Genomic DNA, 16954 nt, shown 5'->3' with positions numbered 1-16954 from the left:
ATAAAAAATCCTTAGACTGGTTACAGTACTTCTCTTTGCAAAAATGGAGGACCCTTGTTCAACAAAAAAAAAATAAGCTTCTCCATGTATTTTCATGCAATTCTTGAAGATCAATGTACTTTTGATTTTGAGCCTTATAGAAACAATTTATGAAATAAAAACATTCCGAGTCCCTACAACACGTATCTTTATTTTCAGTTTTCATTACAATAGAAAAACCTGCAAGCATACATGTTTTCTCATCTCCAATCTACTACTTTTTTCCAGGTTTTGTGAACAGATCAGGTGTAAAAAAATAATTATTAGCTGGATTTTGTCCAACTTTAAACAGATAACCTTCCCTGCTATGTTATTAGCTGCAAGCTAGGTTCACACCTTTAAAAGGGTTACTTTATTTTTTTCCAGTGTGCTGTCTTTTGCTTTTTATAAGCACAGAAATCTACATAATTTGTCAGACCAGAGTTCCTTCAAGCCTACTTTTATTTCAAAAGAAGCTAGGAATGGGGAATTAGGAAAACAAAGCATGAAACAAGGGAAGTGTAAAGCACTCTTTTCCCTAATATTCTCACTTTTTAATTGTATAGTGCCTTTGATTTCTGAAAATGTGTGAAATGTAACCTATTCTATACATACTTCATCTAACTAAGGTAGCTCTTTTGCACACATAGGTTTAACCATTCTTCAGTGTTTCTGTAGTATTCTCATCTGTTTTTAGTGTATCTAATCTTCTGAGTGCTCTAGGTGCCTCTTAGCTTCACTATGTCATTTAACTGCCTGAATTTAGAATATTTTTACTGAAAAGAACAACACAAATGTCACTGAGTCATCATCTTGAGTACATGTCTTTGAATCCTGTAGACAAGGTCTGTGGCTCTTGTTTGTTTGTTTTTAATGATACTGTTTCTGCTGTCTGCTTGCTATGTGGAGAACTGCCAGACAGAATCAGCAATGACTAGGTAACAGATATACTGACAGTGGTAGCTCTTAGTGTTGTAACCCAAATGTGTGTTTTTTTTTCTCTTGCTGATTGTCTGGTTTGGGGTTACGCATGCAAAAAAGTGAATTCAGTATTAAAATCCATTTAAGAAGAGGTCTCAATATGGCATTTAAATAAAAAAAAAAAAAAAGGTTTCCAAAGAAGGAAGAGGATTTACTGGCTTCCCCTTTAGCCACTCTGGAAAAACAGTAGTTGTACATTGTCAGTGCTGCATTCTCAAAATGACTTAATAGTCCTGGTAAGGCTTATTCAGTTCTAACAAAATGCAGGTGATGTCTTGGTAAAAACACAATGGTACGTTCACAGTCACTCCGTTTCCAAGTAACAAAGTTTTCTTCTGGCTACAAAACACATTTCTGGTTAGGGACCCAGGAATTTGTTCTGCCTTCTCTGTAATAGAGTAGGCATTTTCATACTTCTGTGGAGAGCAAAAGCACACTTCCTAAAACTGTCTTCACTCTGGCTTACAGAAACAAAGAAGAAAACCATTTATTCCAGAAGTACATCCGTTCTTTGTTATTATAGATGTGTGTGTTATATAACAGTAATTCATGGGTAGATTATGTTCTGAGTAAACATAGCACAGCCAGTAGAAAAGGAACCAAAATTAGACTGTTAAGTGTGTATGTCATGGGAGCCACAAATGGTATGCAAGACTAATTATTCATAAATGTCAAGAATATTCTTTTCTGACAAGAATATATATATGAAGAGTAAGAAGTTCCTGCACATACTGTAGAATTTTTTTATGGAAAATCGCTAGAAAATTGAGTAGGTTTGAATTACTCAAGTCTAAAACTGTCATCTGAAAGAGACTCTTAGGTTGCTTCTAATCCTGAGGATAATTAATTCATTTGGTGCCACCTCCCTGTTTATCTTTTGTAGGGTCTTAAGAGACACATTGTGGCATGCCATTCCTATCTCAGCTTCAGCAGGGCAGTTTATGACTTGCCTGAGCTAAGTAGATGTTTCTTTCATCAAATGAGATTGTAGGTAGTCACACCAATCATCTAGATTCAAGCTGAAGTCAAGTGTACATACAGAAAATTCATACTGTATTTGTGACAAATCCAAATCAGAGAAATGAAAAAAATATAGCAGTCTGACAGATAAAATTAAGACTATGTCCAGAAGCCAGACTGCATTAAGTAGTCATCTGATAAAATACCGGAACGTCTCTGCTGAACATACTCAGTCAGCTAGTTGCAGGGGACTTTCTGTTCAATGCATGAGTTTTTGAAGTGTGCCTGTAAGGGAACCGATGTTTTTCCCATTAACTATAAAAGGTGCTGGGGCATCTCATGCTGGCATATTGACTGCAGTCTCAAAGAGATTCTAATGCATCACTACCATAGCCCTTTTATGAATCTAGCCAAAAAACTTATTTTAATGTTGTTTCATATTTATGCATTTGTGTATATATTATTACTGTCTTACAATTCACAGTTTGTGTACTCAATTGTGGTGATTGTGTGTTTTGTTGATTCTACAGGTACGCTACATGTAGGCGATGAAATACGAGAAATAAACGGAATCAGTGTGGCAAATCAGACTGTAGAACAACTACAAAAAATGCTTGTAAGTGCCTGAAATCTTTCTCACGTTCTTTATGCAATTGTCTGTCATACTTTGACAAAATTTTCCATAACTGCATTGCAACTTCCCCTTTTTCTTCTCTTCTTGATGGTCACCAGGTGCCTATAATGCAAAATTTTTTTTGTTCAGCTGTTACAGGACTCTGCAAGCTCTTTCCTCTTTTCTTCTAGTGTCTTTTTTGCACATTATGCCCAGGAATGGTAGAAGGCACCTCTGTGTGTCATTTTATTTATTCTGTTTAGTCCCACAGAAAGATAACTGACACCCAGCTGTTACTGCAAGATCTATATGTCATCAGCTCTTAAAACATATTGAGTGGTGGAGGTTCCCCAGACTCTCTGGGCAGTTTCTGTTATAACTGTTCTACATTTTAGAAAGTTTTTTTTTTTGTTTCTAATGTTAAGCCTCCTTTGTTGAAATCTGGTCAGGCCTTGATAATTTCCAAGGAACAGGACAGGTGCCTCTTTTGGCAAACAGTTCCAATACTTAATTACAATACAGAAAAAATGCAGCTGGACCATCCCTTATTTCATCTTAGAACTCTTGTGACTTACAGTTATTGAAGTTACAAAGAAAAAAAAATATGTTGAGCTCAAACAGTCTGGCTTTTTGGAGGAAAATGGTATCATGGGCCTTGCTTAGTAGTCAATTTGATATTCCATAACACATTTTTTTCTGCATGCAACCCTGATCTTGGATGATAATCATTATTCCTCTTGTTGTGTCCAAAACCAAATAGACAAGCTTAAGTAAATCCAGGCAAATAGTATTTGGAGGCTTACAAGATAGCCAGACAGAGAGAGAAGGAAAAACTCCAAGAACATTTGAAGTGATCTGGTTACCTTTCTGCCCAGATCCAAGTCCTGCCGTTGTCAGCCATGTGGTGGCACTTATGTTTTAACTGTCTTTTAAGAAAATATGGCTGTGAAAACATGTTGCCATAGTCTACTGCTGTTCTACAGTTACTTCTTGTTATGAATATTCTTACAAAGTAGCAAATGCAAACTGTCAGACCCCCATCTTCTATTTTGATGAAAAACTATTTCTTACATTTCTGCCTTTAATGAAGTGACATGCAACTTTTCCAGAAACTGTTCATCTGTTCATGTGCATTCATTAGCATGTATGATGAAAGAAGAAAATACCACTTTTATAGCAAAGACTGTGTAGATCACAAGCATATAGCTACCAAAAAAAAAAAAAAAAAGATTGACATCCATGAATTTCTCACCTCAAAATACAGCTGTATGTTCTAGGCATTCAAAAACTGGTCAGGTGAACAAACTGATGATGCATGTTTGTCTTTTTAAATTAATGAGAGATGATCTAAGTGTTCATCCTAAATGTTCATTTGTAAGTGCAATAACAAATTTGCTGCAGCAATTTAGCTTTTCTGAATACTTACTTCAGGAAAACCTACAGCTGCTCTCAGACTAACTCTGACGCTTTTCTATCAGACATTACTGATTTGGAGATTTTATATTAGGCATCTTTAATGAAGCATTTCTCTTTTTACAGAGGGAAATGCGTGGAAGTATCACCTTTAAGATTGTGCCAAGTTATCGCACACAATCTTCATCCTGTGAGGTAATGTATTTAATGAACCGTCCCATTTCTTCCTCAGTCCTGTAACTAACTGCCTGCTGATGGCTGAATGTTACTGCTTTCTGGGAAATTGTTTCTGCCTGTCCTGTTAGATCACGCACACCAATTTTACAACAAAGATAACGGAACACGAGTAGGTCCCACCTACCTACTCAGCCCTGCCTTCATATTCATCTCATCAGCACCTTAACTAACTCTTTACAGCCTATATAAACAAAAATAAATAAATAAATAAAATAGGAGAGGGCATCCTCAACTCATGCATTTAGGAAGCCCCTTTAAAAATTACAATTTAAACACATTCTCCAGGAAGTCTATTAAAGTTCCTAAGCTGAGGAGCTGTCCTCCCTTTTTAGGCATGAAACATTATTTTGCTGCTTTGGGCTGTTAAGGGTTAATTGAAGAACCTGTTTCTGTATAACCCTGTTGAGGTAAATTTGTGATGGTTGTCTGTAACAGTTACATGTGGCTCAATATTCTGTTTCCATGCTAAAATGGTATTTGTCATTACAGAAGAAAAACAGATTTGGAGTTCAGTTCCTGTTGAACTAGAAACTTGGTGTTATGGTTTTTGCACAGTAGCATTGTTTAATTCCCTTTTGGTCACAAAATTATGTTCCAGATTGCAATTGAAGGGAATTAAATTCTCAAAAATGGCTACTTGAGAGTTACAGTTCCAATTTAAGTGTACAGATGGCATATGCACTATGGAGATGATGCCAGTCGTTCTGTGCCACATGCTTAATTGCGCAAACAGTTTCCAAATTAGAATTCCAAGAGTGAAATCACAATCCCTGTTGAAGTCAAACATCTTAACCTAATTAGAGCTGTGATTTCACCCTAATTGTTTTTGTGTCTCAGCAGATGCTAGAACATATAGAAGCTGCTATTGTGATTGTCAGAACAATCTGTTTGGGTAAAAGAAAAAATCACTGCTTTTTGGTTGCCTTCTGTTCTAGAAGTCAACAAGAACTAACAGGTTTTTGAGACTAGGTGTTTGGCAAACTTTCACCTGTAAGGTATAAATATGAAGCAGAAGTTCTTCATGAAATACAAAGGCTTTAAAAAAAATCAAACAGAAAATCTAGTGTGCTGATGCATTTATGTATCAACTATTTTGCTGTAAATAGCTGTAATAATAAAAGATATCTCACTTCCAAATATTGAAACACAGAAACTGCTGAAACTATATACCTCCTGGGAAGATGATTATTTGGCAAAAATTAAATTCAGCATGCAACTTTAATACCATTAGATGTAATTTTAGTAGTAGTAGGTCATTTATTTTCCTTAGCTTTCTGTCTTCAGGTTCTTCACAGCTTTATTTCATAGAAAAGAGGAAAGGAATCATACCTTTCATTGGACAAAACAGCAGAACTGAAATGTGTGATCAAAGACAGAAACAAAATTAGCATGACAATTTATCACACTTTGTGGCATTTTGCATTCACTTAATCAGAGGTACCTGAGTCTATTCCACCTGTTTGGCCACATCTATGACTTTGACTAGTGCTCTGACTGTTAGAAGTGTTCATAAAAAGCCAATATTTTCAAGTTATCGTACTAAGTCACCTCTAGTCCTTTGGTACAGAGAGAATTTCTTTCACAGGATTTTTCAGGGTTGTGATTCAGATGAGGAATCATATTCTTTACCATTGATACAGGCTAAAAATAGACAAATGATATTACTAAGACTCTCCAGCAAGCTAAGTTCAGAGATATTGGGTCTTCGCTAGTAGTACTAGTTAAGATTTTTGGCAGTATTTTGGATATTTCAAGAAAGTTATGTTGTTGGTCTTTCCTGCCCACCATTAGTTGTGGGTTTGTGCTGATGTAGTGTAGTTTTACCGGAAGAAGAATGTAAAATAGAATCAGTAATTGTTTGGGGTTTATTTTGCTTTGTTTTGTTTTTAAGATTCATACCATGATCACATCATTGGGTTGCAAAATACCTAATTTTGAATAAGCAGAACTAAATAGTAGTATAATTAGATGTAATATGCATATATGCTTTTTTATATAAAAGCTGTCTATATGCCTTTATAATACAAAGGTATATAGGAGTTGTTTTTGAGAGGAACATATTTATCAAATAGCAGAGATTTACATCCCACTTTCCTGGAGTTGATGAGTGTTGTGGTGGTGTTTTCTAAATACTTAAACAATTTTGCATATTTTGGGAAGTCTTGTCCTTATAGTATGTGACAGATTTCAGTGTCCCTAGACAGTTTTCAAAATCTTGACTGAATAATTTCAAGTTGCTTAGGGATTCCTGGCTTCTACTGCATTTGTGCCTTCCATTCCATTCCCAAGTCTTTTATTTAATGGAGTAGACTTTGCTCAAAAACACGCTACTGTGAGTTCCCTTGTAGAAAATCTTGATCCAGTTGTTCTAGTGTGAGAGCACCTTCTTAATCTTTGGCGTGGTTTGTGGACCAAGTTACGAAGGTATCTAGATAACACAGCGGTCAGGATGTTGTATGTTCTGCTTCAGATACCCAGAAAATTACAGACTTCTGTTTACACAAACGTGAACTTAAGCAATTATTACAACACATTCTTAGAATGGCTGGTGGCTGTATGTGCTCTTTGTACATTTAAGCTAGTACTTTATCCAACTGAGAAAGCATTTTGCTCTAGCTACATTTGCATTCTTACTTTGTACTTGAAAAACTTCTGAACTTTTTATAGTGTTAGATATGTAAAAATAGTAAGGGAAGGTTTTTTGGTTTGTATTGTTTTTTAAACAAAGAGCTTTCCTTATAAGCAACACCCTTTGTTTCAGATTGTCTTGTGAAAAGCTTAAGTTGTTTCATTAAGAAGAAAAGCCTTTATATATGTGAAGACTTAAAAATATATTGTTAATCATCATTGATTTACTTATTTAGCCTTTCAATGTTTCCATTGATGCTATACTCTTGAACTTTTTTATGTTTGTGTTAAAAATGCTTCCAAAAAGATTCTGTGATCAAAACTGGAATTGAAATGTATTTGCAGATTTTTTTAAAGTCTTGGTTTTGTGGATGTGGCAACACTGTCATTACTGTAGCTGTTTTTGTCAGCATCTAATTTGACTGAGCCATATCTGGTAGATGTAATTGACTTCTGCTATAGGATTGTGTCTGACACTTAGGTTTGTAATTCAGAATCCACCCATAACAACAAGGAATCAATGGGAAACTCACTTTGCCATCATTTGGAAGTGATTGTGAATGTTTCCTCTCAGGGTTCAGCTGTGATGCATGAACTAAAGAGCAATGATCCAAAAGAGTACCATTTTGTTATTTGGTTTGTGGCTAGACAAAATTGGAAAGCCTAGACATTCAAGTAATACTGAAATCTCATTTCTACACTACTCAGAATCATTGGTTCCTCCAAGTGTTTTTCTGCTCTTATCCTTAGGAGAACTAGGAATTTCTCTGATTTAGTGGAGGAACAAAGTCACAACCAAAGATGAATTATTCTAGTCCAGGTCTAAATAGTCTTAGCTTCCTACAAGGATCTCTCTGCTCATTAACTTGTCTCATTAGACCACACATAATACAGTTTTTCTCATAACTTTTGAGACTGATATTTTTTGAAAGAAAGATTAGGCCCCTAGGAAATTAAGAATCTAAATGTCTTTAAAATTGTGGCCAAGTTAACTAAATACTTAAAAATTGTACATACACTACTTGACTAGATTGATGTATTATCTTCTTATAGTTAGTACTGAAATCACCAATAGCACTGAAAATGTGCGTTTTCTTCAATACGTTGTGACAAGCATTTGCTTTGAGTAGTGTTCTGCTGAGAACTGTTGGAGGAATAAAATCAAAATATTTTCAAAACAAGAAAATTTCCTTCAAAGGGAGAAGCCTTCAAGAGAGGCCAGAAATAGCAGCATTCTTCACATTACTCTAAACTTGTTATTCTCCAAATGACCTGGGTGCTTGCATAACTTTCCAAAGCTTTCCCTAGCCAAACCATCACTGGACTAGTAGTCATAACAAACTAGGTTTAAAAACAAAAACAAGCAAACAAAACAGGACAACAAAAAGTAAATTTTATCCTTCATTGCTTCTCGAAAGTGAGAGAAATTGGCAGATGAGTTGCTGAGGAAGGCTAAGATCTGCATATGAAAGAAGGAAGTTGCTGCTTTTTTATTTGGAAAGAAGTATCTCCTAGCTGCTATTTAATTATGGAAGTGGTACTAATATGCAATACACAAAAAAAGGAATAGTGGTTCCTTTAGGTATTTTTTTTCCAATAATTAGTAGCTTATTTGGTCTCATTTGAACATTTGAAAGTTGTTATGCTGGAGTGATCTTGTAAATAAAATTAGTACTGATTTCCTCCAGTTCGTTATGTGTTGCAAACCATTTCAAGAGCCAAATGAGCATTTTGTTTGTGTGCATGTAGCAGGAGTATACAGACCTACATATGCAATGATTTTGCAGTGGTAATAGTTTCAGATTTCTCCTCAACTGTGTTAAAATCAAAGCAAACATCTAGATAACTATATATGTAACTTTCTGAAATCATATGCAATGAGTCCAAAAGAAGTGCAGAAGTTCTAAATGAATTTGTTGCACATCAAGTATGAAGGCAACAAGAATGAGAAAGTATCGCCTGCCATTTTATTTTTTTTTTGATATTTTAAAATAGCTGTGGATGCTATCACATAATGAATAAAAGTTAGAGAATATTAATAGAGGATTTTTGCCTGATTAATGCTGTTACATGAACAGTTCAGCTCCCATTCTGTTTTTTAATCTGTTCACAAAAGGCACTCATATTGATAAAATGTGACGGGGTAACTGTGTTCTTTGAAAACTGTTTTACCCCTTTTATGCCTTTTATGTACTATCCTTGATGTTACATGAAGTTACCAAACATTCCTAAACTGACCTTTGATAAGGAATATTGTATTCCAAAATTCCTTTGGGGCTAAAGGGGATTCTTACTTTTTCACAATGCATGAGTGAATCATTTAATTTCCTGAAGAGATGGCTACTTAAACTCAATGATCTGATATTACAGAATTAAGGAATAAGTGATCAAAATGGCATGTGAAAAGATTGCTCAGCAAGTAACTTTCTTATCTCTGCAAAAGCTAGCCAGAAAGTCCTGTTATCCTTTCTGTAGAATTTCTGCATCTGCTGTCTTATCACTGAAGTGTAGGACTACACTGGTAGTGTGACTCAAGAAAGGTGGCTTTTTTAAATGATGTATTTTTGCAAAGTTTAATGTTTTTAAGCCCGTAAGACTGTTGGAAGGAAAAAATAATAATTAAGCAATATAATGTAAAATGGATGAGGAAAGAGAAGAGTATCCAACTTTCTGCTCCTATATTGGCAGCAGTGTCTTTGAGACACTACAGAAATACATCTTAACAAGTACATGTAGAAGTTGGTCAACCTTAGAAGAAGTAGAAGGTGACCTCCATGTGGCTGAAAAAAAAATTTAGAAGCTTCTTTAAAATGGAATATTTGCCTTGTTGTAGTTCAAGTATGCAGCATATAACTTCTAGGTAATTACCTTTAGCAAAGGCACCAATATGGCCAATGTCCTTTAGAGTTGTCAACCATAGAAGATTTGAGAGTTAACAGATTTTCAGCTGTTTGATTGCTGAGGCAACATAAAAATAGTTATTACCTAGGACACATCAAAATGTCAAACCTGAATTTCAAGCTATGAACAAACTTTTCAAATTTACAGAGTTTGTAGTGTGGAAACTTTCACGGATGAAGCAGCTACGCAAGTGGTTATAAGGCTGTGGATGTAACTGTTCTTTTTAAAATATATCTGTGTTCCTGTGATAGTGTTGTGTTGTTAATGAACCTTGTGTCTTATTTCAGAGAGATTCCCCCTCTACATCCAGACAGTCCCCAGCTAATGGCCATAGCAGCACTAACAATTCTGTTTCGGTAAGATTTCCAGTTCCACACAGAGAAAGTGTGAAAGTTTTGTTGGTGCTCATCTGCCATTACTGTTATACTTATCGTGTGGTCAGTGGAAAATTTTGTCCTGCTGATAGAACCTAGGTTATTGCATATGTAACTCCCCATTTTTGTTTTCTAAGAGTTTTTTCCAACATACTCTTCTCATTGAAAGCCATATAGTGAGTTAAATGTTAATAACTGTAATGTGACACTTCAGTCATCCTTAAATCATTGTTAGCAGTTTCCTCAAAACTAAGCAAAGGTTTCAAGTGGAAGTCTTATTTCCATCCTAAACTTTGGAAGCAGTGTTTGAAGAAAGAATAACTGTGCAGTTAATACTTCGAGACCTTGTAGATTCCTTAAGCTTTGTGTTTTGAGAGACCTCTGGAACGTGTACTGGTTTCCGCTATCTGAGTTAACGAATTGGTGTGCCCTCTGCTGTTGTGGTACGTGCACATACTTTGTGAAATACGAGCCTTGCCTGGATATGAAAAGCAAAAGGAAGTGGCTTTAAACTGCACTACAAACCAAGCTATTATCATCACATCTTTAACACAAAGTACTTCCTGTTTCGTATGTATTCAGGTAGAAAGGTGCTGTTGATCTCCTGTTTTTCTGATGTATGGTAATGTTAAAATTTGTGTTGTTTACCATTTGTCATTGTTTGGACCAATGTAGTAACTGTACATGCAAGTTCCTTCAGTAAGAGTGCTGTCAATATCATGAGTCATGGGACTACCTAAAAAAAAAAAAAATCCTAAGTAACTACTCCTTTAACTATTAAAAAATACATATACACCATTACAATTGAGAAATGATTTGCCACAAGGTAAAGTACATCTAATTAATACAATAAAAAATAATGGTGTGGATGAAAAAAAATAAGAAATTTTTGTGAATTAAGTCAAATTTGTGATATGATTAATAGTTATAATCTTACTCTTTGGCATAATTTGTCACGATACATTTTTAATAATGCAATTTTTAGTATTTATTATAGCCAACATTCTCTTTTAAAAATGATATGAAGTATTAAGTGGAAAAAGGCATTCATATAAAGAGCCTCTTTCACTTGATGGTGCTTTTGTGTTGAAGATGCTGAATCGTATATTAAAAAGCACATTCTCTATCTGCTTAAACTATTTACCTGCTTTCTTCAGCTTGCTGCTAAACAGCCTGGGTTTGATTTTTCTTTAAGAAAAAAGTATTTTTAAAATGGGTCAATGCTTTTATACTTTTGTCTGACTTACCATTTTACTGTAATGTAGTATGAATCACTAACAAATGGTGTTGTATACCCTTAAAAAGTAAAATGAAAATTTCTTCTCCTGGGTTGGCTTTATTCTGCAGGACTTGCCATCGACAACACAACCAAAAGGACGACAGGTGAATAGATATCCTCCATGGGAATTTATAAATTTAGCTGCTAGTGAACATCCCTGCTTACCTTTTTCCCCTCATATTCTGTATGTGCTGAACTAAAACATTTAAGCTTAGAAAATTTGTTCCTTTTTTTTTTTTCATTTTTCTTTTTCACTCATTTGTTTGTGGCTAATTCAAAATAGCATTTTTTCATGTGTCCATATGCAAGAGTAACATTTCATTGTAAATTTAACTTGAGATGTTGTTTTAATTCAGAATGCATTAATAGACTTGTTGTGCAGTCAAGTAGTCGCCTGTATAGATTTTCATCTTAGATGAAAATATTATAGTTTAGCTGAAATGGAGACTAGTAGTACAAGTGTGTAATACTCTAAAACATTGTATAGATAAAGCTTCTAAAGCTTGATTTGGTTTATAACTAGTTATTAACATTAACAAAGCTCTTCAAAGAAGTACAGTAAGGACAATTTCTATTAAGCACTGGTAGGTCTGAAGATATCCTCATATTTTCAGTCACAAGTCCAGATCCTGAGCTTCATAACTTTAACCTGACAAATGTACATGTCCTTGTAGACCAAAGGTCTTCCATCCAGAGAACCTCAAGAATGCCCTTAAGGTCTCTGCAAATGATACCCAGTGATTTCCTTTGCAATTTTAAGATATTTTTTTTTAACTGCAGCCTCCAAACCAACACATAGCATCAAAGGATTTATGGTTCATCTTCAATAACTGCTACGCTTAACCTTTCCAGAATATGCCTCTGAATCTTTAACTGTGGACTCAAAGGGTTTTTTATAATAATTCTTGCAATTCCATTCAAAAGAGTCAATGGACCTCATAGTCTGTTGCCTTTGAAAATATTTTTGTATTACTGTCTGGTTGTGTTGGCTGGAATGGTTATTACAAGAGTAGATTGTTCTTGCTTCATTTCCCATTTTTAAAACTTACATCTTGGTTCTTTCAGCTTTCAGTTGTCTTCTGAAGTTTCAGGCTGTGTGAATGTAGTCCTGAAGAGGCTCTGTGACAGATGTTCCGAGCTGTTGTGTTAGGTTTTGTTTTTCCTCTCATGAGGTATTTTTCCCAGGAGAAGAGTGTGTTCAAGAAAATATCAGAATAATACCAGAATCAGAGTGTCCCTCATTCTTGCACCATTTATAGTTACCCTTTTATTTCAGGATTCTTTTCCCATTGACCCAGCATATTTTTTTCTGGTAGCTTGAGACAGTAAGGATAATAGATACACTGGTATAAATAAGGAAGTGCATAATGTTCCATGTACAGACAGTATTGTCTTTGGGTGTAGATTTTGTAGATACTGTCTTAAACTGCAACAGGGACATGAAAAGCAAGGAAAAATTTCTAGATGGTAAAAATACTGGTCACTTTTCTAGACCTATATTAAGTTAGGGTAAAGTAAAACAAGGAAATAGTTCAATACTGACTACATCAGAGTAAGCGAATTACTAAGTAAGAGTACTTGGTTTTAAAATATCCTATTTTTCAGGTGAAAAAAAGAACTTGGGTTGCTTATCTAAAGTCACACACCCCCTACCCAGCAGAATGAAGGTCAGATTAGGGCTATTACAGGTTGAGTTCTGCATTGGTGTTACCATCAGTTGCTAACTCTAAATAGATAAAAATGCATCAGGTACACGATAGTAGTGATTAGTCATTTTAAGTTAATTTATTCATATGTTGGATTGCAGACTGGATTTCTGCAGAAATAAACTTTTTTAAGTGCCTAAGATTGCATAGCTACAGCTTTATAAGAAGAGTTGAAAAGTGTTGCAGTTTAAATGAAGGATATTACTGTGCAATGTAAAGCTTTTTTTTTTAATCTAGTCATCCTTAGTAAGGAAATCAGCAGTAGAGTATACATGGCTGTCTGAGTCACTGTAGGATGATGTTTGAATTTCATAAGCTGCAGAAATTATCCAATTATCCGTCTTGGGCATGACATTTAAATCTTGTTTTTTAGATCTTTGGATGCATCAGGGCTGTAATTAGCAATGAAAACTAGTGATAGCTTTTATTTTTATTTTCTAGAGCTGGGGCCTCCCTAACACGCAAAGCAGGGATTAATATATTGTTTTAAATTGTGAAGTCAAAATCTAAATTTCTTCTGTTAATGTTGCTTAGAAAATACCTTACTCCGGTCATTATATGGGACAATTAATTTATATAGGATTAGACTTTTACTGAAAACCCTATACAGAGAATTTGTAGATTGCACCCAACTAACTACATGTAATAGGCCTAACAGTGGATTTCCTCTTTAATCTAAACAAAAGAAAAAATGGTACTAAATTTTCAAGTAATGTAGCCTAAGTCCTTTATGTGGTCAAGTAATATTTCTTGTCATACACATTTTAAGACATATCATGGAACTTCAGTTGGAAAGTGCAGTGCAGTTCAAGTCATAAGCCTTTGGTCTATAATGATTTACAATAGTTAATATTGATTTGAAGGATCCTATCAGTTTATTATAGATCTACATAAAGTATTCAGAAGCAAACGTGCTCAATTTTGCTGTTCAGGTTTTACAGTATGTAGAAGGCACGAGCTTTCAAAATAACATCATACGTCTCCATTGTTTGCTGATATTTTTTTCTGTTCCATTTTCAACTATGCTTTTGCCCTTCTGTTTCTTCCTTTGCTTGTTGCAAGCAGTATATGTAGCTACATGCACAGATCAAGTTTTCATCTGTTTCTCTTAATACTGTACCAGTAATAATATGGCAGTGTCTTTTATAAACTCTTCTTTATAGATATATGTCAGAGCACAATTTGAATATGATCCGGCAAAGGATGACCTCATTCCTTGCAAAGAAGCTGGCATCAGATTCCGAGTTGGTGATATTATCCAAATCATTAGCAAAGACGATCACAACTGGTGGCAGGGTAAACTGGAGAACTCCAAAAATGGTACTGCAGGTCTTATTCCTTCTCCTGAACTTCAAGAATGGTATGACTTTTTACAGTTTTCTGTAAAAATGAGTTTAGGTTTGCTTGCATTTTTGTCTTTCATGCTTGTCGTTGTTGTATAGCTAATTTTTGTGTAATCTTTCCTTTTTTTTTTAAAAAAAAAAAAAAGTACATTGCCTCTGTTTCTGTGGCATTGATTATTTTTCTCATATATGCTTAAGAGTTGCTTGAAATATCGTATATGTTATATTAGAAAAATAAGTACATGGTTTAATAACTTTTAGTAACTTTAAAACTTGTGCTTTCTGATATATTTTAGAAAAACAGGACTGGAGTTTACATACAAATTGTTTATATAAGGGGGCCAAATCTGTTTCTCTTTTAGGCTATAAACACTGTTGCCTTTGGTACTGTTGACATGCAAGTTATTTAGGAATAAGGTTGTGGCTAGCAGTCAAGCATCATTGTGGGAATTTGGGGGTTTTCTTCCCTTTTCCTTTTTCATGTGAAAGCCAAATAGCAGAAAGAAATCATGGTGCAGAGAATCCTGAACAGGTAAAACAAACAGCAATGGCACCCAGTTCCACAAAAGCAATGCAGAGCCTTTAAACAACCTCCTGCAGAACCTGCTTCATAAACGTTTTAAATATATCGGTACAAACTCTGGCAGGCAGGTCCTGGAGCATGAATGTTAACAGACATAACTCAGGGAAGTTTATTAGTGTGGATAATCCAGCCCAAAATATTTCACAGATATTCTGTATAAGGAATTGGAGTGCTGTAAAGGGTTTAACAGCACCTGTATCACCTGTACTGGCTAAGGGAAGTTTTGGTAGAAGAGAAACAGAGGCAGACAGCCATTTCACTGAATCTCGAGAGCTCCCTTGCAAGCCCTGACATATGGAAGACACTAGTATACACTAGAGTAGGAACACATGCAGTACTTCATCCTAAAGGTCATCCTCAAGACATTTCCCCAACACAAGAAGATTTGCCCTGAACTTTAGACCATAGTGGCCTTTCTAGACTTTGCTCTTCCAGTCTAGTCTGCTGCAGTGGTCTACAACCATTTCAGTAGCTACCTTCCCTCCCATGCTCCCTTGATCTGTGAGCTTTAATGATCTACCAGTAAGAACATTCTGTATATCAAAATATATTCGTATATAAGTGCGTTTAAGTCATTAAAAATAAAAGTTTGGAAAAGCGTTACTGTACTCTTGTGCTATTAAACAATCTGATTTTTCTAATTCATCATGCATGGCTTTTTAAAAATACAGTTATTACAACAATTTTTCTTTCTACTGCATATGCCAGGCGAGTTGCTTGTATTGCCATGGAGAAGACCAAACAGGAGCAACAGGCCAGCTGTACTTGGTTTGGAAAGAAAAAAAAGCAGTACAAAGACAAATATTTGGCAAAGCACAATGCAGGTATGAAAAAAAAAATGCAAGTATCTTTAAGAGGTTAAAATCTTTACAATCTAAACCTTTCCATTAATTGTTTAGCTGGCACTGTTATTTTAACCTAAACAGTCACTTACAAAAATACAAATAAAGTTTTTGTTATGCCAACAACACTCTGCTTGTTCGTTGCTGTTTAAACATACAGCTGAATCAGTTAGAAGCAAGCTGCAGCAAAACAAATGTATCATAATATATCCTAGTATGGACTTACATCATCTTGGATGTTATATTTAAAAAAGCACTAGAAACCAACAGGATATCAATTTTACAATCTGGTACTGTACTGTCCAATACAGAAGACTGTTCAGTAGCATTCTTGTTAGTATGTGTTTACGGTTATAGATTATATATATATAGACATGATGAAGGTGCCTTTTTAAAAAAAAAAAAATCTTTACAGCTGCAATCGTAATAGGAACCACAGTGTAGTCAGCCTGTTATTTTACAGCTACCAGATTGAACAAACTGTGGAAGTTTTTCTCTTTGCAGTGATTTCTGCCTGAATCCTGAGATTTGGATTTCTATCTAGACTGATGAAAAATTTATTTGTTTTGAAAATAATACAAGTCTGTATTTTGCATTTCTCTTTATCTGTACAATCTTTGTGGAGTATCACAGTTGATAATACATCAGTACTACAGAACCTGCGTTAAGTTAAAAGCCATTTGAAAATAAAGTCTAAGAAAGTCAAGGAACAATAATTATCATTTATACTCCTTAACTCACAGCCACATTTAAGATGTTCACAGTTAAATACAAAGTTACTTGTTAGCCTGAAACCTGTATTGTATTGTATTTTCTCTAAATGAAAGCTTTAACTTGTTTCCTTTCTTTTGCTGGTTTGCCATTCCAGTTGTTCTAATGCTTCCACTTCACTGCAGTAACACTAAACCACGTTTTACTAATTATGACCTTAATAAAAACTGTTGAGAATAAACTAGATTTTGCCACCTGAACTCTTTGAGAATATCGGCTTTAAAGTATCACTAATTGCGCCCAGCATACATTTTCACAGCATGCTGCTCCCTTCGGTTGCGCCAGTATAACTTTGCATGGCTGTG

General features: G+C 34.9%; 1 protein-coding gene across 14 annotated transcripts in view; it reads left to right on the top strand.

Annotated features, from left to right (window-relative positions):
- The window catches only part of CASK (calcium/calmodulin dependent serine protein kinase), a 220612-nt gene that overhangs the window by 185879 nt on the left and 17779 nt on the right, over nucleotides 1–16954 (top strand). For 5 of the 14 annotated variants that reach the window (XM_072027779.1, XM_038171358.2, XM_038171363.2 and 2 more), the window contains 6 exons: nucleotides 2490–2575; nucleotides 4112–4180; nucleotides 10039–10107; nucleotides 11473–11508; nucleotides 14274–14470; nucleotides 15745–15860. In XM_072027779.1, coding sequence (XP_071883880.1) covers nucleotides 2490–2575; nucleotides 4112–4180; nucleotides 10039–10107; nucleotides 11473–11508; nucleotides 14274–14470; nucleotides 15745–15860 — 573 coding nt within the window. The remainder of the gene's footprint in view (nucleotides 1–2489; nucleotides 2576–4111; nucleotides 4181–10038; nucleotides 10108–11472; nucleotides 11509–14273; nucleotides 14471–15744; nucleotides 15861–16954) is intronic. The other 9 variants (XM_072027795.1, XM_038171375.2, XM_038171386.2 and 6 more) reach the window with 3 other exon arrangements.

This window comes from Anas platyrhynchos, chromosome 1 (genome assembly GCF_047663525.1).
Source record: "Anas platyrhynchos isolate ZD024472 breed Pekin duck chromosome 1, IASCAAS_PekinDuck_T2T, whole genome shotgun sequence".
Classification (NCBI taxonomy): Eukaryota; Metazoa; Chordata; class Aves; order Anseriformes; family Anatidae; genus Anas; species Anas platyrhynchos.
The sequence above is the reverse complement of the archived record's forward strand: the minus strand, read 5'-3'. Positions and strand labels throughout refer to the sequence as shown.